The 27,115-nt window shown below is 40.1% G+C and overlaps 1 protein-coding gene and 2 long non-coding RNA genes across 4 annotated transcripts; 2 read left to right on the top strand and 1 right to left on the bottom strand.

Annotated features, from left to right (window-relative positions):
• Window positions 1–2,102: 2,102 nt before the first annotated feature.
• On the top strand, window positions 2,103–27,115 carry LOC134671267 (xaa-Pro dipeptidase). The gene is made up of 12 exons (XM_063529080.1): window positions 2,103–2,283; window positions 2,930–3,117; window positions 3,649–3,696; window positions 3,786–3,847; window positions 4,292–4,336; window positions 10,372–10,447; window positions 10,987–11,180; window positions 12,575–12,709; window positions 14,221–14,335; window positions 15,964–16,155; window positions 26,344–26,495; window positions 26,924–27,115. Exons 1-12 carry the CDS (start codon window positions 2,109–2,111, stop codon window positions 26,970–26,972), a joined length of 1,431 nt encoding a protein of 476 aa, XP_063385150.1. The 5' UTR covers window positions 2,103–2,108; the 3' UTR covers window positions 26,973–27,115.
• LOC134671272 (uncharacterized) lies at window positions 6,548–8,414 on the top strand. Of its 2 annotated transcripts, XR_010099201.1 has the most exons (3): window positions 6,548–6,895; window positions 6,993–7,225; window positions 8,145–8,414. It is a non-coding gene; the product is annotated as an uncharacterized LOC134671272 (long non-coding RNA). The 2 variants fall into 2 exon arrangements; XR_010099200.1 differs by having other exon boundaries at window positions 6,548–7,225.
• LOC134671273 (uncharacterized) lies at window positions 8,181–10,019 on the bottom strand. The gene is made up of 3 exons (XR_010099202.1): window positions 9,805–10,019; window positions 9,179–9,307; window positions 8,181–8,296 (listed from the first exon to the last, which is right to left on the bottom strand). It is a non-coding gene; the product is annotated as an uncharacterized LOC134671273 (long non-coding RNA).

Here is a 27,115-nt window from a genome sequence, read left to right as displayed (position 1 = left end):
TCTCGTAGCTGAAGCCGTTCGGAGACTACAAGAAAAGAAACAATCGTGTCACGAAATATCAGTCGATTCGTAATTTAAATAATAACAAAACATTAAATCTGTGAAAGTGTGGAACGTGTTGTGAAATCGCTTGTGTGTAAGAAACGTGTCGGGTTACAATGGTGCTATATGCGGGGAGCGTGCGAGAGCGGGACGGCCAGCTATGACGTGTCACGCACGAGTCACGAGAACGAACCAAAATGGCGGCCCAGACTCTACAATCATAATATTTATTCTTCGTTTTATAGTGACCTTAACTGATCAAAGTACTAAATGACGTAACAAGCGTTACTTTTTGTTACTCATTCCAAATTACTTATAGTTTAGTTGAGTAAAGGACTGTTAATTTTATTAATGTTATTAGCACTGAGGCATTTCCATTCTAAAACAATTGTATAAATCTATTTCACTATTATACTTAATAGTATTCAGTGAACAGCTTTAAATCTTTATGTAACAATATAGCTACGTGGATACTGCCAATGGCTATTTCACTGGCAGTTTATATAACTAGCACTTATTCCATTCAATATTGATGTAATAATCTCTCTTGTTACCTACCGTTTTAATAATTAGTATAAAAATATGTAATATCAGGTGTACTTAGGAAATTCAATAATAAGCATGTTTATGTTTAAAACAACATGTTTACTTGCAAATATTGCATCAGCTTTCAAAAAGTGCAAATGCAACATCATAAATCTCCGCACTCCTATTTTTGTCTTTTTTTTTGTTTTTAGTATTAAAATAGATACATTTTTAAATGAAAACTGTCATCTTAAAAATGTACCTCTCGTTACCTATGCAATTTGTAGGAAATATTAGATAATGTTCATTAAATTAGGAAGTACATGATGTAGAAACTATGTACAACAGAACTGTACCAAATCGGGTATAAAAAACATTGTATTACATGTGTGCATGTTTTAGTGCATTTTGTGATTTTAGATAGTTTAATTTATGTCGATCTTGTGATTTAGATATGTAAAAAATAAAATAAAACAATATAAATCTGAATAAGCATTTATTATTAATCCTACCTCAAAGAAACCATCTTAATTCATTTTTTGCACTTTAGTTTTGAACGCCTTTCTATTTTTTTCTTTAGGTTGGCTCACGATATTACTGTACTTACCGCGAGTAACGTGTTAGTAGGTCAATGTAAAGTGGCCACATTTGTAACACATTATTCATGATTATCTTACACTGCATCGCGTCAAAACAATATGGTTTGACAATGCAAACAAAACACTACAAAATCAATAAATATAAGTAACAAAATTGCTTACCTACTTCCATGTAACTTATGATAAAAATTACTAACCAATAAGTTTAAATGTCTTATCTGTTTCCGGCATTATCCTCATTCTGGGTGGTATTTTCCTCCGTGCAATAATCATCACTTCTGTTTGGTTTCAAAACAGGGGCAGGGTATTGCGACATTGATTCTCATTCTCATTATTTTCCTTGAAAAATATAATTCACGGCACTTTGATAATTAGCGCCATCTTTTGGTGAATAGACAACTCCATATATTAACAAACTTATCACTTTTTAGTTTTTTTAATGCTTTCGACATCTAGCGGCGAATAGCCGCACTATTTGCTACATAGAGTTCAGTACGAGTTGTAGTTCCTTTGCTAGCGCCACCTGTTGTAATAAGCTATAATTACTTGCAGCGACTACAATCATAACGTCCTGTTTGGGTTTGGTTTTGCCTGTCATCATTACAGTCAGTGAACTCGGTGACAGTGACAACCAACTGTCATAACATTATTATGTTTCTACTTTGAGAGCATACACTATCAGAACTTTCCATAAAACAGTAAACAGTACCGGCTTTTTGTTCGGTAAATTACGTTCTACATTAAATTTAAGGTTTGCGTGAAAGTTATCTACAGCTTAATTACAACTCCTTATCAAATCAAAGGTAATCGTATGCGTTTTTCGCTCTAATCAGTCTACGTGTATACCTACTTTAGGTTTACGTTCAATATTAATATTTGTGTTATCGTTTCAATTCTATTCATACCTTGATTAGTTCATTTACTTGTCGTAGTTGAACAGAAATGGCGGCGTCGTGGTCTATGGGTCCCGGCACTTTGGAAGTGCCCATGTCATTATTTGCTAAGAACAGGACCAGGTTAGCAGAAAAATTGACACCGGGACAAGTCGTAATACTGCAGGGTGGGGAGAGCATTCCTCATTACGATACAGACATCGAATATGTATTTAGACAGGCAAGTAACTAAATAACAACACTCGGCAAGCAATTTTTTTTTCCAAACATTTATGGCCTGGATTAAGTCTTTTAAGCCATCTAAAATTTATTGTAACCTAGCATTTTAGATCGAAGTTAAGGTACATTTAAATATATTTAAAAGGGAAGATTTATTTATTGTTTGTGTCCAAAAAGATTCAATAATAGTACATTCAGTTCAGAGGAAGTGAATTTGTATGAGTAACAAATATTTTTATTTCTTAAAAATGTTTTATTATGCATGGCATTGTATTGTTTAAGTATTTGTATATTATTTAAATTGTTGTATGAGTACCCATAACACTAGCCATCCTAAGCTTACCATGGGACTTAGTCAATCTGTGTCTGTTATTATTTATTTATTTATTATTGAGTTACAAATCCATACCCACAATTATGGTGTTTTGTAAGATTAGATTAAGTACCTGTCAATTATGATATTTATGATTTAATATTGGTAAACTTACTTTGCCAACCTTACTCTTACAAAATAGTATCCAAAAGGTTGGTATGTACCTTGATTTGATACTAAGCTGAGTGGAAACTTTTTTGTGATAATATGTTAGTTAAGTTTTTGTTGTTTGAACATTGTGAATAAATTTTATTCTATTAAATTACATTTACAGGAAGCATACTTCACATGGCTGTGCGGGGTACGCGAAGAAGGCTGCTTCTTCGCCCTTGACGTTGGCACATCTAAGTCCTACTTGTTCATCCCTCGACTGCCCGCAGAGTATGAGGTGTGGATGGGCAAACTGCATACCTGCGAGGACTTCAAGCGGATGTATGCTGTGGATGAAGTTCATTATGTAGATGAGGTAAAATATTATCAGTAATGGAAAAACCTTATTGTCAGTCTTTATTTTAGTTGCGTCCTTTAGTAGAATATTCTCAGTTTTGTATGTGAAATGTTCTGATGTTCTCGCTCAAGAATATTCCCCATAGTAAACGGAGAATGTTCTCAAGGATGGCAACACTAGTCTTCATTAAGGTTTTTTAACTCGGAATATTAATATTCATAAAGCTTGGATTTTCAATCATGTTTGGGTTTAGTGCAGCGGTCGGCAACAGACGGCCCACGACCCTGCCTGGCTATTTTATCTGTAATATTGACAAACAATAATGTCTGATAAAGCCTAAATATTAACAAAGTTCGGCCGGCATCAACTTCATTAACTACTATGTACCCTTGGCTGCTTAAGGGTTGCCGACCGCTGGTTTAGTGGAATAAGTGTAATTTCATTGCAAAGTCATTAAGTATAAATTATAACAGTGTATAACATACATAAGTGTATATGACTGTATAGTGTATACATTCAATTTGTAAATATATATTCTTTATCTTTCAGATTCAAAAAGTTCTTAAAGGATTGAATCCAGATGTTCTACTTACACTGGTAATTTTCTTTTATTAATAGTTTTTATAGTTGTTCTCAATTATCTCCTGCAAATCTCATGCTCATTATAGTTATGATTAAATTTTTAGAGTGGTCCAAACACAGATAGTGGTTTGACTGCAAAAGAAGCTGTGTTTGAAGGGATTGACGAGTAAGTTAACTTAATTTTACTATTTTTATCACAATTAAGGGCCCCCCACATCTAGCGTCTTTCGAGCGTCGGCGTCTACAACTGTATGGCCGCGCTCGACGCAACGTCGACGCAACTGCGCAGCGACGTCATTTTCCATAGCGAAAGACGCTAGATGTGGGGGGGCCCTAACTTTTTTTATCCTCTCATGGGGTTCAATGTCCTAATACTAGGACAAATCACCTTCAATGAAATTTAAATCTTAATAAAATGGAACAGAGTCGCTTTTGTTTTGTTTCTTCAGATTTAAAAACAAATTAAATTCAACTCTATTTTCTAATACCGTTGATTCAAATTAGATTGGCAATTTTCCTTGTATTTTGGGCCGCTAGAGGTTATTAATTCTTTCTGTTTTAACCATTGAGGTTACCTCAGTGGTTTTAACAATTTTAATTTTAATTTCAGGTTCAAAGTGGATAATGAGATATTATTCCCAATAATTGCAGAGTTGTGAGTATCACTTTATGTTTTTTCTTATCATTTGCGTTTAGAGTCCGTCTAAACTAATTTTGCACCGACCTGGGGGGCGATTTTTGAAATACGAGTGATAGAAATTTGGAATCGAGTGGTATTGACCACTCGTTTTCAATTATATTAGTAGAATTTAAATGCCTAGTAGTAGAAATATTATTGAACGAAATACACGAAATCGAGCGGTCGAATTTCAAAAATCGGCCCCCTGTACGGATATGATGGTCTTTCTTGTCTACGTGACAGCGTGATAAAACTGTGTCCGTCACTATCTATCACAAGGTGTTAAACAGTGACAGTTATTTTATCACGTGGATATAGATGGATAAAGCTATCCATTATACGCCGGCTGAACAGAACAAAGTAAGGCAGTGTCATCAAACATCATATTTTCATAGAAATTTGACATTAATGATAACACTGAAACACTTTGAAAATGCCATGCAGAGTTGGTCCAACTCTACATTCTTTCTTTGCTAAGATATTTACATAACACTAACATATATTTCTAAGCTTACATGTTATAATTCACCTTATTGGATTGTAATAAGACACAGAATACTGAAACATCTATTATTGCCAAGCAATAGCCGTTTTTATCTTACATTGTTTTCCGATAACAAAGATATCATAATTTAGATAAATTATGTTTTCTGATTGTAAAATTCATTATCCTATTATAGAATATAGAACTATACTTGCATAGTTGCATACAAATTAATAAAGAAACTGTCTAAATTCGTCAAATTACTTCCATGCTACGCTTGTATCCGATAACACGTTTTTTTCGCTTCGTAGCGAAAAGCGCCTACGAACAGAGAACCTGCCTAGCGGGTCGCTGGTATTGAATGTCTTAATTTCTGTCGCACAAAAAGAAAAGTCCAATTTTTGGGGTTCCGTACCCAAAGGGTAAAAACGGGACCCTATTACTAAGACTCCGCTGTCCGTCTGTCTGTCACCAGGCTGTATCTCATAAACCGTGATAGCTAGACAGTTAAAATTTTCACAGACGATGTAGGTATTTCTGTTGCCGCTATAACAACAAATACTAAAAACAGAATATACCTAATAAATATTTGAGGCTCCCATACAACAAACGTGATTTTTTTGCCGTTTTCTGCGTAATGGTACGGAACCCTTCGTGCGCGAGTCCGACTCGCACTTGGGCGTACCTTTTACCGTACCTTATTCATCAGAATTAGTATTGTTTGAAATCATGTGATATGATTCATATGACCTACTCTCAGTCACAGTCGTTATGCTTAGCACAGCTGTTAGAGCTACATATATTATGTTTTTAATAGTTTTTATATATTTAAGTGTTCATTGTTTGTGATATAATATGTACCTACAGTTGCCATCAGATATATCGAAGCGGCCAAGGTGTTCACAATATCTGAACACGCACTCTAACGCCCTGACAATAGAGGCGTGTTCAGATATTTGTGAGCGTCTTGGCCGCTCCGATATATATCTGGTGGCGACGTACTATGAAATATTGTACACGAGTTGTTGACAAGGCAAAAGACAAATTGTTGTTTCTTTACTAATAATATTTCTTTAAGCCATTATAAGGTAGAGGGAATATATTTCCCACCTGATTTTCATCTTTACTTCAAAGTGATAGGGTTCAATTGGACCCAGGTATGTCCTTAAACTACGTCCAAGGCCACCGGTGGACGCGCAGCAGCGTCCCTCAAATTCGGTGTACTCGACTGCGATCGCCAACCCGCCTGCCAAGCGTGGCGATTATGGCATTCACCCGCCATCATAAGGGGGAGGCCTATGTTCAGCAGTGGACGTCTTATGGCTGAGATGATGATGATGAGGGTTCAATTATTCATAATTCCTAACAATTCAGTCCTACGAATAGTGTAATAATGTAAAATTTTTTATTGCAATTGATGGCCTGAATGCTTAGCCCTTTAAGTAAAATCTAAACCTTTGACAGTTGCCAACCTAAACCAGGCGTGGCTCACTCCGCGATTTCGTCGCTTTGCTACAGGTAGCTAAAAGTCCATCCGTTCGACCCCAATTTTGGGGCTTGCCATAAGCCGCGCGTGGCGCTGTCGCCACCTAGCGGCCATATCTGTGCTGATCGTGACAGACGCGTTTTGTTAGAGAGTGAGTCTGTACCAAGTACTATTATTTATTCTGTGCCTAAACGTAGATTTAGAAGACTAACAGCCGTATTCATAAAAAATCCTTAAATGAGGAATGATCAGCTTATTAGCTAATCCGCTGTTTAGGCTTAATAAGCCGTTGATAAGAACCATGATTTATAAACGTTTATTAGGGGCTTCTTAACTAATAAGCAGATTAGACGCGTTATGTTGGCATCTTGGCGCATCATAGACTAAAATATGGCTGAACATTAAATTAAAAAAAAAGTTTGACAGCAGCACTAGCGGCCAATCGTAATATCATGAAGAAGTTGATTTACTATTTTGACTAATTTTCGGAATTATCTCTTATTAAAATAGCTTCTGTGCCACAAAAATAATTAAAGATGCATGGCCGGAAATTTTATAAAACTTGGTGAGTAACTACGTTTACAGACAAGTATCTTATACAGCAACAAGTAATAATATGAGTTCACTGCAATGTTGATATACCTATATCTTATTGCTTTTAGTTTCAATATTATGTGGAATGGAGTCGAAAGAAGTGGGGTTCTTTCAAACTAACCGAGAAGTGCATAATTAGCGAAGAGAAGAAGTCGAAGCCAGATACCGTACCAGACCCCACTCGCCTCCGCAAGAAGAACCATTGAATAATGGTTCATGAGTTCACACTAATTTATTCTGGTTGCGGCAGAAATTCACAACGGGTCAACAAAACGAAGTCCATTCAGACTCACTAAATCAGGTATGAACAATGTCCTATACTTTCTTGTTTACCTTACATACCTGCAGTGTTTAGAGTTAGACAAAGAAAAGTCTGCAGCGATTTTGATGATAACTCTAGGTACAGTTCAAATTTTGGGCATGACCATCTATTTATAATATATTATAGACATAGGTACGTAACATAAAATGTAGTATCTGAACATGTTAAGATTGACACTTGCATTGACGGCTTTGACATTATTTAAAGGTTATAACACTTATAAATTTGGTAAATTTATCCGTGCTTTGTGGAGCTTGGTGTATTTGTTTAAAATTATGCATAGGTACCTACCTATTATAGGTATTATATTTCTTAACCATACAATGGAACCAAATGATAATTATATGTACAAGTGATGTTTTATTGTAACAAGCCGTTGTGTCCCGAGTTTACTTCTTGTCATCGTGTCATTAGTAATAATTTTGTAATGGTATTTATTTTATGCATGGAACAATGCGATGGTTATTATACTCGATCACCTAGCCAACCTACTTACTACGAGGAAGGATGGTTCACAAATTAGGCAGTATTTAAATACCAGTGTACAGGTGTGTGTATAGATACTGTGTACCTGCTGATTAAAAATAAGATGTTTTCTGCGTACAGTTGGTTATAATTAAGTTGGCTAATCTATATCTCATCAGACAGTTTGGACATCTATTCCAGAGAGTTTGCAAGGTCAATGTACAATGATATCATATTATAGTACCTAATAGGTAATGAATAATAAATGAAGTCATATTGATCTCTGTCTATAGCTTAAAATGATACTTAGTTACCATAACTATATTGAATCATGTGACCCTAACTTAAGTACATCCATTATATCATAAGCTAAAAATTAAAGAAAATTGTTGAATACAAAAATACTTTTATTCAAATTATTGCATCTTTTCAGATCCTGAAAGTACCATCATTAGCCACTGTTATTGTTGAATAACTCCAGGCTTTGGAAGAAAAGCTGTGGCCTGTGAACAGCTGTGAATATTGGTCAGAGAAGTGTAACTGACTCCGTACACTGCAAGTCCCAGCAGGAAATCAGCAAGAAACCTAAAAGAAAAAAAACATCAAAATGAAAACCTAGCTTGATTTAGGTTGAAGTAATAAAATTGTTCTAATTTAATTGGTGTTTTATTTTACTAATTAAATATATTTTTTGACTTGTTAAGGTTTGTACAATTTTTATTAATGATGTACAGTCACCTGCAATAATATGTTACACAACAAAGGCCCATAAGAGCATTGCACATTTTTGCAGCCTTCGAAGAGTAACATATTATTGCAGGCGACTGTACCCATATTGAAATACTCAAAATTCCATTTTTCTAATTACAATGCAATAAAATCTTAAATGTATCTAGCAGTCTAATAGGGATGTTTCCTGTACTTAAAATAAATTATGTCACACCATACCATGTATAAAATAAAGCACCAGATTATTATTAGAAAATAAATTTTCATATAAATACCATAATAGCAAATCATTTTGAGAGTTCTAAAAAGGAAAGTAGGACCCTATTTTGCACATATTTATGATATTCATGTGTTTGCAATATTGTTCTGATGAAAGTGTACAATTTATATAAAGTAAAGTAGATATTCATAGGTAAGTTCATGCTATGTACCTAGTTCAAAGAAGTTCAAAAATAATATTGGTAATTAATGGTTCTTATGTAGAATAAAATTAAAAGGTATTTTTGAATACCAGACAATGACAAGGACAAGTTTAGTGCTGCCCATCTGATATTAAGCACTGCAGCCTACAGGCAACTAGCGGAGTTACAAATAGCCGACAGTGCATTTTTGGGAGCACTGGAAACCTTAGCGTCAAGAACAGGTAGGTATAGAATCCAACCTGGATGACTATACTGAATAATTAGTTGACATAAATGAAACTTTCATTCTATAAAGTTCAGCTTGCAATATTTTTACCTGGAGGCCAAATTGTTATGCTCAAAGCCAATATTGAGCAAACTGCCTATGCAATTACTGCATATACCCGTGACTTTTTCAGATTTTTCATCACTTTACCAGACTGACAAGAGTGCACACTTCTTTTACCTGTAAATAAGTTGATACTTTTAAGTAGTGCCTACTTACCTGTGATATTTTTTATTAAACACAGTCGGTTAAATATGTCTATAAAACAAGTTAACTTATGGTAAATATTATAATCTCATTAGGTATAATGGTTAGTTATTCAATTGCAAACTATGAACGAGATTGATGTACTCTTACAGGGTCTATAATATTATATAGGTAGGTATAATGTGCGCAAGAAATGCAATTAAATTTAAGTTTGCGAAATGCGAACACCCTGATCTTAAATTAAAAACAACGTTTCTGGCAAGTGGTAATAATGAATAACTAAAGGGTTTACGCACAAATATAAGTAAGTCCTCGCCGTGTCCGACGATGGCGACTCCTCCAAATATTTTTAATTAGGAACATGGAACGCTCTAATATTACTTGCCAAGCCAAACTTGGTTTCGAAAATGCGATTGTATGGCGAGCAATGAAGCTGGCCCGCATAGATTTAAGTGAATCTGGCGGTTTACCTATTTCTCCAAACGCCTAATAGCTGTGAGGGAGGAACTCGCTCCGTTTATGATGCATTTTTCCGACTACGCGATCATAGAATTCTGTTGCCTTCTTCGATATTTTGGTTAAACGAAAATCACCATACACAAAATCACATAAACAACTTATAAAAAGCGGGATATTTAGGTTTCGCGCCATTTTCGCACTATATCCAGGTACCTATGTAATACGTAATTGCACATATTAAAGTTGTTTTCCATTCACATTTGGGATTTTAACCAAAACGTACTATTTGCTCTTGCTCTTGTCACTCTTGCCAAAATCAGCTGTTTCGTGACCGCCATCTTGTAAAATAGCAGATAATAAACAGATAAAGAAGGGTCCTCGGCTCCGTAACTTTCCGAGGATTTAATAAAGAGATGATCAACTGTTTAGCGCTAAAAAGTGTTTATGAATCACGTTTTGTGACATCCGGTTATCAGCAACTGATGATCAATGCTCTAACTGTTTATGAATACGGCTGTAAAAGTATTAAATGTAGACTATATACTTATTGTATTTATATTTATTGTTTCACCTTACAGACGAGTCATCAAAACACCGGAAGAAATAGAAGTTATGCGTTACGTCGTCAAAGTGTCTTCCGATGCTCATAAACAGGTAATTTTGATTTGTATTTTTCCTTTTTATGATTTTTTTTACCTCCGTAGACTGATATACCTACTACATATCTATACTTGTCGTAGACCAAAAATTATTCTGTGTATAAATAAGACGTACAAAATCGGACTAATTTTGCCGCGGTCTGATAAATAGGATAAAACTATTAAAACTTCGTGTAATTTCGTTAAATTCTATTGTGGTTAAAAGGTTAAAATTTCTAGACGAGGCACGATCTATTCAGATGGAATCTAATTTTAAGGTAGTTAATACGCCGTAGTTTACAAGCGGATTTTGGCACTAAATACAGTCTATTTATGTACATTATTTTTACTTGCAAACAAATCAGTCACGTCCTGTAGATGTAGGTACTTAGCTTCCATAATAACTACTTACTCGCCAACCGCAAGTAGTTAAAATCTGCCAGCCAAAAAAAGACCTTATGATTTTAAAGTTATGTCCGAATATTTAATTTCTTTGCGTGTACGGGACTCAAGGGATTGCGCTATATAATATGCAATTATATGATATTTGTCTAGGTGATGCTATTCGCGAAGCCAGGCCTAATGGAGTACCAATGCGAGTCGATCTTCCTCGACCACTGCTACCGCGTGGGCGGCTGCCGGCACGTGTCGTACACGTGCATCTGCGGCTCCGGACACAACGCGGCCACGCTGCACTACGGGCACGCTGGAGCGCCCAACAGCAAGCTGATCCAGCCTGGCGACATGTGGTACGTAGTCACCTGCAATAATGTACCGATGCGAGTCCATCTTCCTCGACCACTGCTACCGCGTGGGCGGCTGCCGGCACGTGTCGTACACGTGCATCTGCGGCTCCGGACACAACGCGGCCACGCTGCACTACGGGCACGCTGGAGCGCCCAACAGCAAGCTGATCCAGCCTGGCGACATGTGGTACGTAGTCACCTGCAATAATGTACCAATGCGAGTCCATCTTCCTCGACCACTGCTGCCGCGTGGGCGGCTGCCGGCACGTGTATCTGCGGCTCCGAACACAACGCGGCCACGCTGCACTACGGGCACGCTGGAGCGCCCAACAGCAAGCTGATCCAGCCCGGCAACATGTGGTACGTAGTCACCTGCAATAATGTACCAATGCGAGTCCATCTTCCTCGACCACTGCTGCCGCGTGGGCGGCTGCCGGCACGTGTCGTACGCGTACATCTGCGGCTCCGGACACAACGCGGCCACGCTGCACTACGGGCACGCTGGAGCGCCCAACAGCAAGCTAATCCACCCTGGCGACATGTGGTACGTAGTCACCTGCAATAATGTACCAATGCGAGTCCATCTTCCTCGACCACTGCTGCCGCGTGGGCGGCTGCCGGCACGTGTATCTGCGGCTCCGAACACAACGCGGCCACGCTGCACTACGGGCACGCTGGAGCGCCCAACAGCAAGCTGATCCAGCCCGGCAACATGTGGTACGTAGTCACCTGCAATAATGTACCAATGCGAGTCCATCTTCCTCGACCACTGCTGCCACGTGGGCGGCTGCCGGCACGTGTCGTACACGTGCATCTGCGGCTCCGGACACAACGCGGCCACGCTGCACTACGGGCACGCTGGAGCGCCCAACAGCAAGCTGATCCAGCCTGGCGAAATGTGGTATGTACAGGGCATGAATACCGGTATTTTACGACCGGTCTAGCCTATAGTAGTGGCAGGGTAGTGACCCTGCTTATGAAGCCGATGGTCCCGAGTTCGAATCCTGGTAAGGGCATTTATTTGTATGATGATACAGATATTTGTTCCCGACTCATGGTTGTTTTCTATGTATTTATATATTATATATATCGTTGTCTGAGTACCCACAACACAAGCCTTCTTGAGCTTATCGTGGAGCTTAGTCAATTTGTGTAAAAATGTCCTATAATATTTATTTATTTATTCCGGAATCCTGAAATACCGAAATATGAGTTTTTCACTAGATGACAGCACCTCTAGCGTCTAGCTGTCATAATCCACCAATCATGTTTAACCATGTTTTTTTTATTGATGGGTTTTGACAGCAGCTGTCAAAAAGACCTCTCGTCGCGGTGCTGCCATCTATCGAAAATGTCGATCGCGGAAACCCCCATTGATATAAAGTTGTCGTTTCCAGTTTATTCGACATGGGAGGCAACTACGCGGGCTACGCGGCGGACATCACCTGCAGTTTCCCCGCTAACGGCAAATTCACGTCCGACCAGAAACTCGTCTACGAGGCCGTGCTGTTCGCTAGAGACGCCGTTATCGAGTACGTACTTAATCCTCTCAGGCCCACTTGCACCATTCCACTAACCCGAGGTTAACTGGTTAAACCTGGAGTTACCATGGTTACCAGTACAATTTGACACTGGGTTGACGGTTAAACCGCTTAACCCGGGTTAGTGGGATGGTGCAAGTGGCCCTCATTGTCTTGGCCTACGACACAAAACGAACAAACGGTCTGCGCTACTTCTCACCAATTTATGACTTGCGGTTCGCGCAGATCCGCCTCCAGCAGACATGCCCGTCACTTTCGCACTTACATAATTGTTAGAACGTGACAAATGATAAAAAGGCGACCGTGCTACTGCCGCTGGGGCGTCTGACAGGACGTCCTTATATTTTAGGCGGCCCAGTATGCTCTTTTCACATTCCGATCTTATCGAGAACGGAGCATAAATAAATGTGACGTTCCATGCCTAAAGGGTCCTTATGCTCCATGTGCAAAAGAACCCTTCTCTGATGAAAAGTCACAAATGAGACTTGATTAGCCTGTCAATTGTTTTTGGTGCACGGAATCGTATAGCGGCGCAATTCGAACTTTAAGATATCGCGCCGTTAGACATTCACTAGATATGAAATAGTAAAGATATGTGACGTTCCACGGCAAAAGGTACCTTATGGCAGCTGGCGCTTACGCTTATTATTAACGCCGGTCCAATATTCAGTCGGGGTAATGGTACCTTTCGCCGTGGAACGTCACATATCTTTACTATATCTTATCTAGTGCATCTCTAATTCATTTCCCGAATCGCGCCGTAGGTATATCTTTAAACGAGCAATTCTTGTATGTATATACATACATATACAGGGTGATTCATGAGACGTGAGCAGGACTAATCCTGCACACTCAGTAACTGATAATTGATCGATCACCGTCGTGTTTAGGTGAAACAACCACACTTTTTCCTATTTTTTAACTTTTTGGCGAGGGCAAATTTAATTCTCTACAATCATGGTCACCCTACAAGACCGAATTAATAAACATAAAACCTCTTTAACCGTAATGACAGCATTATGATTACGAAGAAAATAAACTGTCAAACTTGAGTGAGATACGAGTTTTCAAAAGTAACCAGTCCGTGATGACATTCAATTTGACACAGAATATCGGTAGTTTAGTATTCTAACTGTAGGGTGACCATGCATGTCGTAAATAAATTAATAACTTTTTTTTTTCAACACGACTAGAAAATTAACGTTAACCTCACTAATACTGATACGAAACAGTTGCTTATAATTTACGAAATGCGCAGTGTTAGTCCTGCTCACGTCTCCTGAATCACCCTGTATAGGTGGGTAGTGGGTATATCTATAAGTATATTTCGGGGATGGATCTTGGAAACGGCTTGAGGCTATAGGGGGTTTTCGGGGACGAAAAATCGATCTAGCTAGGTCCCATCTCTGGGAAAACGTGCATTTTTGAGTTTTTATATGTTTTCCTAGCCAAGCTCGGTCTCCCAGATATTATGCTATTCATTCTGTAATGTTCTGTTTCAGAGCCGCTCGCCCGGGCGTGTTGTGGCCCGACATGCACCTGGCCGCCAACAGAGCTATGTTGGAGCATTTGAAAAAGGGCGGTCTGCTCCAGGGAGATGTAGAGGAGATGATTAAGGTAATTTTTAATATTTTTACCGCCAAAGACGTCAACCGACGTGCGCGGCTACAGCCGAATATGAACCTTCGTACATTCCGATAAGGTTTATTTGAGACAATATAGGTCCAACACAGTCATATTACAATTTTAAAGACTTTTAAGAGAGTTTTATGATGACACGCCGTGCGCGATAGGCGTGGCGTTAAACCTTTTCGATGCCGTGTCAAACACGAAAGCTGTCACTCGGACGCCAATGCCATGTTACCGAAGTGTCAAAACTGAAATTGAACTTTATGCATATGCACGTAGGTCTATGTTGCTCTGTGGTCTGTGACCGATTAATCGGTCTTTGGCGTTGTACCTGCGGTGCCGGATATATCGGTCATTGGGTGTTTTATCTAATGAGATCCTGGAGAAATCGAGGAAACTTGAAATATTATTTATAGGCATGCGTATAGTGATTAGATTTGGTTGGTACATACCATAGACCTAGGATTCGCTTGCGCTTGACAGACAGCTGAAGTGTGCGAAAGGGAAGCCATCACGTATATGAACATCCCATGAGTGCGAAAGAGTCAGACTACCAATGAGAAAACGTAACCACTTTTGAGTTTGACGACGGCCGCGGACGGCCAAGAGCGTATCACGGTAATTTTCAAATTGAAAAATATACACGGATTAGGACGAAAAGTATTAAATAAAGTAATTCAGTGGAGATGGTGTCTTGTAGTGTGCCGGATTGCAGTGTCACAGGGCCAAATAATCCAAGCAATTACTCATTTCAGAGGATTTATGATATTCCGAACGAAATTTTCATAACGATATTGTGGCAAATTAACAGCGTAAAAAGTGTAAGAAGCCGGTTTATACAGTTCATTATAAGTTTTTCTTCCGTTCCGTACTAATATTTTATCATATTAGTCAATAATTTAGGATATTTTGTGTAAAAACATAAACTGTTCGTTTACGCTAGGGCTTGACAAAATGTTCATATGACAGTATCGATAACTTGTCGGTATATTAATAGCTATGTAATTATTTCTTCACAAGACATCATTAAGATATTAGTTTTGATAACCGACTTCAAATAATAACGATTGTTATACCTTTTTGAAGGTGTTCATGTTTAGCGTGTCATGATAACTTCACTTTGCAACACAGTAAGAGTTACATTAAGATAAGTCTGTAACGATTTTGATGGCAAACGCAGTGCAATTGTTATTTATACGTCAAATTGTCGTAGAATTTTAATGTTTAAAATAACACATTTGAAAAAGTAGTCGATAAAGCAATCAAACATCGACAGATTAGTAATATGTTGTAACATGACATCACTATTTTTGATCTCACATAGACAATTTACGCACACACTTGATTTCATTTTTGGTCACACTTTTGAAGATTGAGAGTTGTTCTTTGTCATATAATTCTTTGGTACATACTAACGGAAGTCGAATTGTAAAATTAAACTGCCGATGAAGACCATTGAATGATGGCATTGTTGCGACCCGATTGTTAGATACCTGATTGATATTAAAACTTTTATTTAAAAAAATGCCACTTCGCTAAAATGTGATATTCTGTGGTTTTTATGTTATTTCTACTCAGATTCTGGGCTTTTTTTAAAGAATGGTTTATATTTCCAGGCGGGCGTAAACGGCGTCCTCCAGCCGCACGGGCTGGGGCACCTCCTCGGGCTGGATGTGCACGACGTGGGCGGCTACCTGCCGGCGCACCCGCCGCGGCCCGCGGGCGCGCTGGCGCGCCTGCGCACCGCGCGCCGCCTGCAGCCCGGCATGCTGCTCACTATCGAGCCGGGCTGCTACTTTATACCTCCGGTGGGTCACGTCAAAAACTTATCTATGGCGAAGAGAATTTAGACTAGATGAATGTTGTCAAATTAAATTATGTAATCGGTACATTTACTGCCATCTTTCGACACAAATGAATAACTTTTAGAACGCCATTTGACTTTGATCCTTATTTTTTCACTGATATGAGTGATATGTGTTAAATTAGTTAAATCTCAAAAATAACTACCTTAACAATATTCCTCTATTTGAAGAAATTATCTTCGTCTATGGTGACTATGGTAAAAAAAACTGTCCTCTAGTTAGTCCCCTGTCAAAAGATCGTGAAACGCTACATGGCGCCGTGTTTTACAGAATTATTAATTGTAGAAAATTTGTCAAGTCTTAAAATATTCGTGCTATGTTTGTCATTCAGTGCATTCTACAGTGTGGAAAGATAAGTCAGGCCCTGGAGGGAAACTACCTTAAATCCTTAAGCTGGCTCATTTTACTTAAAGGAGACATTCCTTTATTTTTAAAAAGAAACAAAACTGCATTCAAAGATTTTCTAAAACTCGTTTGCCTCGCCCGGGACTCGAACCAACTAAAAATTCCAAAAAACAAAAACTTGCAATTTTATTCTACTAGTCGATACAGTTAATGTTAATGATAACATTTCTCCAAGAAACGTTAGGTCTTACACTCGTCTGTCGTACAAAATATCCATATAATCTAATATTTTTTAGTACTCAAGTTTTTTTAGTCAAGCCAAATTGAAAAAAAAATTAAGAATACTTTGAATGCAGTTTTGTTTCTTTTTTAAAATAAAGGCATGTCTTCTTTAAGTAAAATGAGCCAGCTTAAGGATTTAAGGTAGTTTCCCTCCAGGGCCCGACTTATCTTTCCACATGGTATATCACCTCTCAAAGGACCGCGATTTTTTTACAATCAATAGCTGTAAGCTAGCTAATAAGGTAAGGGGGATTTTAAAAGTCCTTAGAGTGGAATTCCACCTGTCCAATTTCTTTATCTAACTAATGTGTCTTGTAATACTTTATTTTTAAACTAAGGGTCCTGAAGGGGATAAAACAAACAACCCGATAGTGGACAGGTACAATTTAATTGCCGGCCTGGTTAAGTTTACACTTTGGAGCTTAAACACTACTTAACGACTTATTGATAGTAAACTAAATTTATATTTATCTAACCGGGTTTTAATTATTGTTGGTGATACTTGGTCGATTGCGCTATTGGATAGTTAATACTAAAAGGTGAATAGTCCAAAATCGCAGTTTAGGAAAAAGTAGTGAAAGGCTTAGCTGCACTGTAGCGACAGTCGACGGCTCTCTCTCGACCAGATGGCCGGAGGTTCCAATAGCTCCGACTCTGGCGGGGCCAGCTGCACAGGTCGACTGGCACAGAATCTGGCCTACCAAAGGCCGCGCCCCTAGTAGACACCTCCTGTCGGAGGAAAATCGTCTTGCCGGGGTTTATGAGTGATCGAATATCAACTCCGAAGTGCCCAGGACGCTCCTGGTTCGCCCTTTCGGGAAACGGGTTAACCTCAAGGTACACCTGAGGGCAGGCAAAGATGAGAACGTTGTCCCAATTATTTAATATAAAGCCGAGCCCGGCTAGGTCGGGGAAGAAAATCCAAGTCCCAAAATGGCCGAATCATTCTCCCTCGGTGCCTCCTCTTCGATGTTGCCAGGGTTACAATCCCAAGGCATTTAACAAAACTGACGTGAAATTCTAAATACGGAAATTAGAACAGAGCGTGGTAAACGCTGCTGGACAAGCACGGTATGATATTTTTAAGAAAGGGAAAGGAAGACTCGACAATCTATACATTCTTACCCGTTCATGGAGAATGATAATAATTATTTTGGTAAGAACTAGTTGGCGATCGAACTGGTTTCGAAGGGATTCAGACCTATCTCCCTGGCAACACGGAATCGCTGCCAACTTGACAGTCCATCGACACTATTCGAGACACAGATTTAATCGCCCGTCCGGCTTCATAGAAGTATTTTGTTATCTAAATATTTTTCCATTACACACCCCCCTAACCAGGAGAATTTTACGACAGAGGCAAAAGACGAAGGAGTAAAATTCCAGCTCGCCCTCGAGCTGTGTCACCAGCCGAACGGTGTAAGGAGAAGGGAATCTAAGGACTTCCCTAGGACGTGGATTACGGCCCACAATCGCACGTCGATTTGTCCCTTGGCATCAATTGAGTCCGCGGGGCCGTCGCTGGAAACAATCGCATCTAGGCCTACGGGACAAAACAAAGAGAAAACAAAAAAAAAATTGAAGCCAACGTCGCTTCAATGGACAAACAAAATAAAAAAAATAAATAAATAAAGCGCTTTCCCAAAAGATAATAGACTACCCGGATTGTGGAGTATTGGTACGTCTCGTTACAGGAGTCAAGTGGTGTGGACAGAACTTGGCTTGCAGTCTTTTATGTGCCATTTACCCAGACGCTTCCCATTCTCATCTTCCAACTCGTAGACTAAACGGGATATTTTCCGAATGACGCGACATTTGTCATATTTGGGTGCTAGCTTCGCCGAGAAGTATTTACCGGCGTTGCTCTGCTTGAAGGTGCGTTTCCACACTTCGTCTCCGACGTTGAATTCTATATCACGACGTTTATCATTGTAATACTTGATGTTGCGGTCATGAGCTTTCTGTAATAATTCCTTCACGGTCGGGTAAATGGCCCTAAGGGTCTTAATCTTGTCGAGGTACTCTCCCCGGGGGGAAAAAACGATTTCGTCGACCTCCTCGGGGTCGTCGTAAATTGTGCCATCCGGTACTGCTTGGCGTCCATGCACGAGCAGGAACGGAGTATATGATGTTGTTTCATTGACTGAGGTATTTAAAGCGAACTGTATACGAGAAATATTCACGTCCCACGAGCGATGATCCGATTCAACGAACGTTGATATTGCTGTTACTAGGGTCTTGTTGTAACGCTCTACGGTGTTGACCTGGGGACAGTAAACGGGGGTGTAGTGTAGTTGTGGGATATTGTAGTTGGCGAACAACTTCTGAACGTCCCCGCCGGTGAAGTAGGATGCATTATCCGCAATAATTGTTTGGGGGATACCATGGATCATGAATACATGATCTTCTAATCTCTGGGAAATTACAGCCCCGGTTGCACGTCTCAAGGGAAACAACATACAGTATTTAGTAAAACAACATACTACTACCAATATATAAGTGTTTAGTTTCCTTGAGGGTGGTAGCGGTCCAACCAGGTCTATACTGAGGCACTGAAAGGGCCGACTGCAAACTTTCGCACTTCCCATGAAGCCTGGAGTCGGTTGTTGGCTGTGTTTATAAGCGGCACACACCGAGCAATTGGCGACGTATCGGACTACATCTTCATACATCCGTGGCCAGGAGTAACGAAGTTTTAACCTGTTATACGTTTTAGCGGTACCTAAATGTGCAGCAGTGGGGACTGCATGGTTAGCATGCATGATTTCTTCACGAAATTCCACTGGTATCACCTCTTTCCACTCGAAATCGGTAGTTAAGGCATTCTTTGATTTGGTGTAGCGATAAAGGCGACCATTTAACAATTGATAATTAGGTACCGATCCTGGGTTGGATTCACATTTGTTATAGATCTGCGAATACCAAGGGTCATTATTAGTGGTGTTTGTATCAATTAAACAGATGGGAACTGCCCTTGATAAGGCGTCCGGTACGATATGTTCTGAGCCTCTCCGGTGCTCGATTGTGAAGTTATAAGGTGAGAGACGACAACCCCATCTTTCGAGGCGCCCCGTGGGGTTTTTGAGATTAAGGAACCACTTCAAACTGGCGTGGTCTGTAACAATCCTAAATTGACGACTTCCTTCCAGGTATGGTCTGAAGTGTTCTACAACATTGACCACCGCCAAAGCTTCTCTCTCAGTGGCGGAATAATTTCTTTCTTGAGGCGTGAGGGATCGACTGTAATACGCCAGTGGGTGTTCCTCTCCTTCAAATATTTGTGTCAGAGTTCCCCCGATGCCGAAATCTGAAGCGTCACAGTGAACCGAGAATGATTTGGAGAAGTCTGGGCAGGCTAAAACTGGGGCCGTGGTCATTGCTACTTTTAACTCATTAAAAGCTTGATCCGCTTCTGGGGACCAACGAAAAGGTGGAGCGCCTTTTCGCGTGGACGTTAACTGATTGAGAGGTCCAGCAATGTTGCTGAAATTTTTAATAAATCGGCGGTAATACGACGCCGTACCTAGGAAGCGTTTAACATCTTTCCGACTCTTCGGTATGGGGAAGTCCACCACCGCTTTGACTTTGTCGGGGTCCGTGCGTAAGCCGTACTCGTCTACAAGAAAACCTAGGTACCTTAGTTGCCTACGAAAGAATTTACATTTAGATAGGTTTATTGTAAGGTTAGCATATCGAAGTCGTTCTAGTACGTGGCGAAGTAGGGTTAGATGTTGTGTAAACGTTTCAGAGACAATTATTATGTCGTCTAAGTATATAAAAATACGGCCGTTGTATTCTGGACCAAACAAAATGTCCATCAAGCGTTGCTGAGTTGCTGGGGCTGAGGTAAGGCCGAAACACATTACTTTAAAATGGAACAAACCGCGGCCAGGGACCGTAAAGGCGGTCTTTTCCATGGATTCCTTGGAATCTAAGCCTATTTGCCAAAAGGCTGATTTAAGGTCCAAGGATGACAAATACTTCGCGTTCCCTAGTTGATTAAGAATTTGATTAATTAGTGGTAGGGGGTAAGCGTCGTGTTTGGAAACTTCATTTAGTTTTCGGCTGTCCAGGCAGAATCGAAAGGAGCCATCTGATTTCGGGGCCATGGTCACCGGGTTATTCCATGGACTGCTGCTTGGCTCGACGACATCCAGCTGGAGCATCTCATCTAGCTGTTTATTGAGCTCTGCAAGTTTGTACGGAGATAACATGTAATACCGCTGTTTGATCGGCTTCGCATCTCCTGTATCAATCGAATGCGTTAGCAGATGCGTTCTTCCCAACCCCTTCTCCTCGGCGGATATTGATGCAAATTCTTTAATAATAGTATCTGCCTCACGTTGTTCCTCCGTCGAAAGAGACTCCAAGCCGTGTATGTACCTGACCTCAGAGACGATGTTGTTATGTTCTTCGTTTGATAAGGAACAGGTTCCATTCTTTAGTAGCGCGAGGATATCCCGTCCGAAGCCGAAGGCTATCCAAAAGTTAAGACCGAAAATAAGTTTAGTGTGGACCTCCGGTATCACATGAAACTTTACGACTTGCGTGTTGTTACCTACAAATACGGGCAAGAATACATGGCCCTTGATGGGCGAACGGACTTTGTTCGCCGAGATTATATGAGTTAAACCGTGCGGCGGATGCAGAGTAACTCGACCCTCAAAGTACTTGTCAAAGGTGTCACCACCCAAAATTGTCAACTCCGAGCCAGAATCCATTAGGCCAGAATAGGACATGCCATAAATTTTTACTTTAAGGTATGGTCGCAAGCCTTGTTCATCAGCTTCGTTTATCGAATCTAGTAACTTCAAACTATGGCAAGACTCAAAAACAAAAGTAACAAATGACAACCAAGAGTGCCATTCCTCTCGATCGAACTTAGATGCTTGGTCGTCGGCATGAGAGATCTGTGATTCGCGTACATTGCTGCACGGACCGATTGTATCCTGTAAGGCTCCATTATAAGAATTAGCGGGGAATGTTTCCAAATAAGGATTTGTATCCTGGTAAGTTTCGTTCTGTGGATAAACTACGTTATTTTGTGATAAAGGTGTTATGGGGAATGTAGACGATTTCTCCATACTGTTAGTTGCCTCAGGGTAAATTTCGTTATGCGTGTAAGTTACATTATTTTGCCAAATAGGGGTTGGAGAGGGTACAGTTGGTCCTTCTACACCAAAATCTGCCTTAGGGTAAATTTCATTATGTGGGTAAGTTTCGTTATTTTGACAAATATGGGTCGTGGAGGGTGCAGACGGTGTTTCTGTATAATAATTTGCATTAGGGTAAATTTGGTTATGTGGGTAAGTTACGTTATTTTGCCAAATAGGGGTTGGAGAGGGTACAGAAGGTCCTTCTACACTAGAATCTGCCTTAGGGTAAATTTCATTATGTGGGTAAGTTTCGTTATTTTGACAAATATGGGTCGTGGAGGGTGCAGACGGTGCTTCTGTATAATAATTTGCATTAGGGTAAATTTGGTTATGTGGGTAAGTTACGTTATTTTGCCAAATAGGGGTTGGAGAGGGTACAGAAGGTCCTTCCACACTAAAATCTGCCTTAGGGTAAATTTCATTATGTGGGTAAGTTTCGTTATTTTGACAAATATGGGTCGTGGAAGGCACATACGGTGCTTCTATATAAGAATTTGCATTGGGGTAAATTTGGTTATGTGGGTAAGTTTCGTTATTTTGATAAATACGTGTCGTGGAGGATTGAGTCGGTTCCTCTACACAATAATTAGCATTTGGGTAAATTTCATAATTTGGGTAAGTTACGTTATTTTGCCAAATATGGGCTATGGGGGCTTTAGGTAGTGCTTCTACACAGTAATTTACATTATGGTAAATTTTGTTAAGTGGGTAAGTCAAGTTATTTTGCGAAATAGGGATTGTGGGGGGTAAAACGGGTAAGGTTATGTAGTTAGTGGGGACAAAAGCGTTAGTAAGGAGGTTTAAGGGGTTAGTTAGGTTAGTAAAGGCCGGATGGGGAAATAATGCGGGAGGGGTAATGTTGTTAGAGGGGTCAAAAGCGTTAGTAAGCGGGTTTAGAGTGTTAGTGAGGTTAGTAAGGGCAGGATAGGGAAGTGAAGTAGGTGGGGTTATGTTAGTGGGGGTAAAAGCGTTAGTAAGCGGGTTAAGGGTGTTAGTGTGGTTAGTAAGGGTAGGATAGGGAAGTGAAGCGGATGGAGTTATGTTAGTGGGGGTAAAAGCATTAGTAAGCGGGTTAAGGGTGTTAGTGAGGTTAGTAGGGGTAGGATAGGGAAGTGAAGCGGGTGGAGTTATGTTCGTGGGTATAACAGCGGTAGTGAGCGGGTTAAGGGTGTTAGCTTTATTAATTGGCATCGATATGGTATGTAATGGGCGGCATTGGCCTTTTGTTGTCAATGAAGTTGATACAGCATTAGGTGCAAGTAAGTGATGGTTAAGTAGGGTAATGGGTGCTGAAGAGCTAGGGTATTTGTTATTAAAATAACTATTGAGTTGTGTATGGTTTTCTAGAGTGGGCTTTCTGGGATTACTAAATATAGGCGTGCGAATAAATATTCTACTTTTATATTTTTTAGTATTTTTTGTGGAAACCGGATCAGCCATACCCTGACTCGGCGTTATTAGTTTTTTGAGGTACTAGGTGTGGACGCACATTTAGGGCAAGTACGGGCTGTTACGTCGTTCTCGCCGCAGCGATAACAAACGAGTTTAGGAGCTGCTTTACAAGTTTTCAAGGTGTGACCGTCCACGCGGCACCGCACACAAAAGTCAGCCGATGCTTGCACTGCCGAGACAGTTTTTGTTGTGAGTGGCTTATAAACCAAATCATGGGCCAGTGACTTACTTAAATCTCTGTCAGGCTCGGCAAAACGTTTGGCGCTTTGAGTGGCGGCCTCTAGCTGCCGACAACGATCTTTAAGTTCACCTATAGATTCTATTTTAAATAATGCCAATTGTTTAGAATAGAATGGTCTGACGTTTTGTACCAATATACTCAATTTCTCGGCCTCTGGTAAGGGTGTCTCTAAACGGGAAAAATAATTAAGCATTACGCTGACATAGTTAACTATTGACTCATCAAAACCCTGCGTCCTAGCACGTATTTCCCTCATAAGTCGGACATTATAATCTAATGGGAGGTAATCACGGATCATCACAGCCTTCAGGTCCGTCCAGCAGTGTACTTGATCACAGATTCCGTTAAACCACGAGGATGCCTCGTCCGTGAATAGTTCGCAGGCGGAGCGAAATAAGGTTGAATCCGGTATGTCACGTGACACACGCACTTGCTCTAACTTACGTAAGAAAGCTTTGACACAGGTCTTGCCATCATATTTTAAATTTAATTTTTGCACCAAATTATGGTGTTTTGTGCATGCTGGTAAGGCCGTAGGATTCGGTTTGTCAACCTCGAGTGCGACATCCCTTGACAATGCACTTCTAAAATTAATCAACACATTGTCAAGGCGAGATAGTAGTTTATCCAACTGATCACTTAATTCACAATGCCTTGAGGCCTCTGATTCAGCTGGTGTTAGGCGGGTTAGACGGTGGTAAAGATGGTGTGCAACCGCCTGTACGCGGTTAAGAAGCTTCAAGGAAGTACGACGCTGTGTTGGTGACTGTAGTTGGTCACGAAGGTCGTCCATTTTTGCAGATATTATGTCCAGTTCTTCCTTGACGTCACCATTGTAATCCGCGACCTCGTCAGTGGGAATCTCCTGATTCAACTTCCGGAGCTGGCTCCGGAGCTCCATCACTGTCGTCAGTGGTACCCCGAGGCGCACCGTCACTTCATACTCGAGTTCATCTTTTTTTAAGAGATTAAAAGCTATTGGACGCTCCTCCAAAGCGGTCTCATTCGCCATTGTTACAGTAGTAAAGGTTATCACTATTAAATATTAAATGTATTTTCCTTATATTTTTCCCCGAAAAGAAATAATTACCTAGTTTATAAGTTTAAGAATGTTATAGCGTTATCGACCAACAACAAGTTTAAGTTCACCAGTTTAGGTATAGCACACTCTTAAAGAGTCAACAAGTAATATGAAATAACATTAAACACAGTGGAAATAATGTTTTCATAAAAATAAAAGTGGATGTAAAGAGTCCTTAAAATAAATACAACTAAAAAAATAAATGTAAACAGTGGATTTTCTTCCCTAAATCAACCTAGTACCGTAAAATGACATGGAAGTGAAATACAACAGTAGGTACTGACTGTGCCAGACAAAACATGTGGTTAGACACTCTTGCTAACCAAAACTCAATTAAATTTAAATATTTTTAAAGTAAGTTACATTGAAATACAATAGCACAAAACAACCAAGCTCAAACCTTCGCTGAATGTTGGAGGGAAAGAAGCCAAATATCACCAAACCTATTCGGGCGCCGCTGTAATACTTTATTTTTAAACTAAGGGTCCTGAAGGGGATAAAACAAACAACCCGATAGTGGACAGGTACAATTTAATTGCCGGCCTGGTTAAGTTTACACTTTGGAGCTTAAACACTACTTAACGACTTATTGATAGTAAACTAAATTTATATTTATCTAACCGGGTTTTAATTATTGTTGGTGATACTTGGTCGATTGCGCTATTGGATAGTTAATACTAAAAGGTGAATAGTCCAAAATCGCAGTTTAGGAAAAAGTAGTGAAAGGCTTAGCTGCACTGTAGCGACAGTCGACGGCTCTCTCTCGACCAGATGGCCGGAGGTTCCAATAGCTCCGACTCTGGCGGGGCCAGCTGCACAGGTCGACTGGCACAGAATCTGGCCTACCAAAGGCCGCGCCCCTAGTAGACACCTCCTGTCGGAGGAAAATCGTCTTGCCGGGGTTTATGAGTGATCGAATATCAACTCCGAAGTGCCCAGGACGCTCCTGGTTCGCCCTTTCGGGAAACGGGTTAACCTCAAGGTACACCTGAGGGCAGGCAAAGATGAGAACGTTGTCCCAATTATTTAATATAAAGCCGAGCCCGGCTAGGTCGGGGAAGAAAATCCAAGTCCCAAAATGGCCGAATCATTCTCCCTCGGTGCCTCCTCTTCGATGTTGCCAGGGTTACAATCCCAAGGCATTTAACAAAACTGACGTGAAATTCTAAATACGGAAATTAGAACAGAGCGTGGTAAACGCTGCTGGACAAGCACGGTATGATATTTTTAAGAAAGGGAAAGGAAGACTCGACAATCTATACATTCTTACCCGTTCATGGAGAATGATAATAATTATTTTGGTAAGAACTAGTTGGCGATCGAACTGGTTTCGAAGGGATTCAGACCTATCTCCCTGGCAACACGGAATCGCTGCCAACTTGACAGTCCATCGACACTATTCGAGACACAGATTTAATCGCCCGTCCGGCTTCATAGAAGTATTTTGTTATCTAAATATTTTTCCATTACAGTCTTGCGTCTCACATTTTGCTTAGTGAGAGAGCACAGACATTGGACCAAGATATTGCACAGATGGAACACCACCCTAGCCCCCATTACTTCTCATATTTCAGCTACTCAACTCAGCTAAAAACAACCCGGAGCAGTCCAAATTCTTCAACTGGGATGTGGTGGACCGCTTCTCAGGATTCGGTGGTGTTCGCATTGAAGACGATGTACTTATCACTGAGACTGGCGTGGAAAACCTAACCTTCGTGCCTAGGACGTAAGTCGCATTTTACTTTGACACCATGTCAACATTTTTTGGTAGACCTTAGGGTGGTATTTCATCTGTCCAACATCTTGGTCCAATGTCATTGCGTCTCACTCTCTCATTAAGTAAAACGTGAGACAAAATACACATTGGATAAAGAAATGGACAGGTAGAATACCATACCACCCTCATCTCATACATCCGTTCGCACCCCAATTTTGAGGAAAGCCATAAGCCGCGCATGGGGCTGTCGCCATCTAGCGGCCTTATCTGTGCTTATCGTAACAGACGCGTTTTGTTAGAGTGAGTCCTCTGTACCTAGTACTATTATATATTCTGTGCCTACACGGGAAATTACCTAATGATTGGTGCAAAGATATTAAAAATTAAAGACAAGATTCAGATTCTTATAATTTATTGACCATATTTTTATATCACAGTGTGGCTGAAATAGAAGACTTCATGGCGAATGGTGCAAACTTCAAATGAAGCAAGCATTCCAACTTCAGGCATTACTTGTATGATATTGTAATTATGTAGATATACCTATATAAGCGAATTATATTCTCAATTTGTACGCCAATCATTACAAAACTTTGTATATCTTTTTAATAAATTATTTATTTGTGCAA

The sequence above is a fragment of the Cydia fagiglandana genome, chromosome 15, assembly GCF_963556715.1.
Source record: "Cydia fagiglandana chromosome 15, ilCydFagi1.1, whole genome shotgun sequence".
Classification (NCBI taxonomy): Eukaryota; Metazoa; Arthropoda; class Insecta; order Lepidoptera; family Tortricidae; genus Cydia; species Cydia fagiglandana.
The sequence above is the reverse complement of the archived record's forward strand: the minus strand, read 5'-3'. Positions and strand labels throughout refer to the sequence as shown.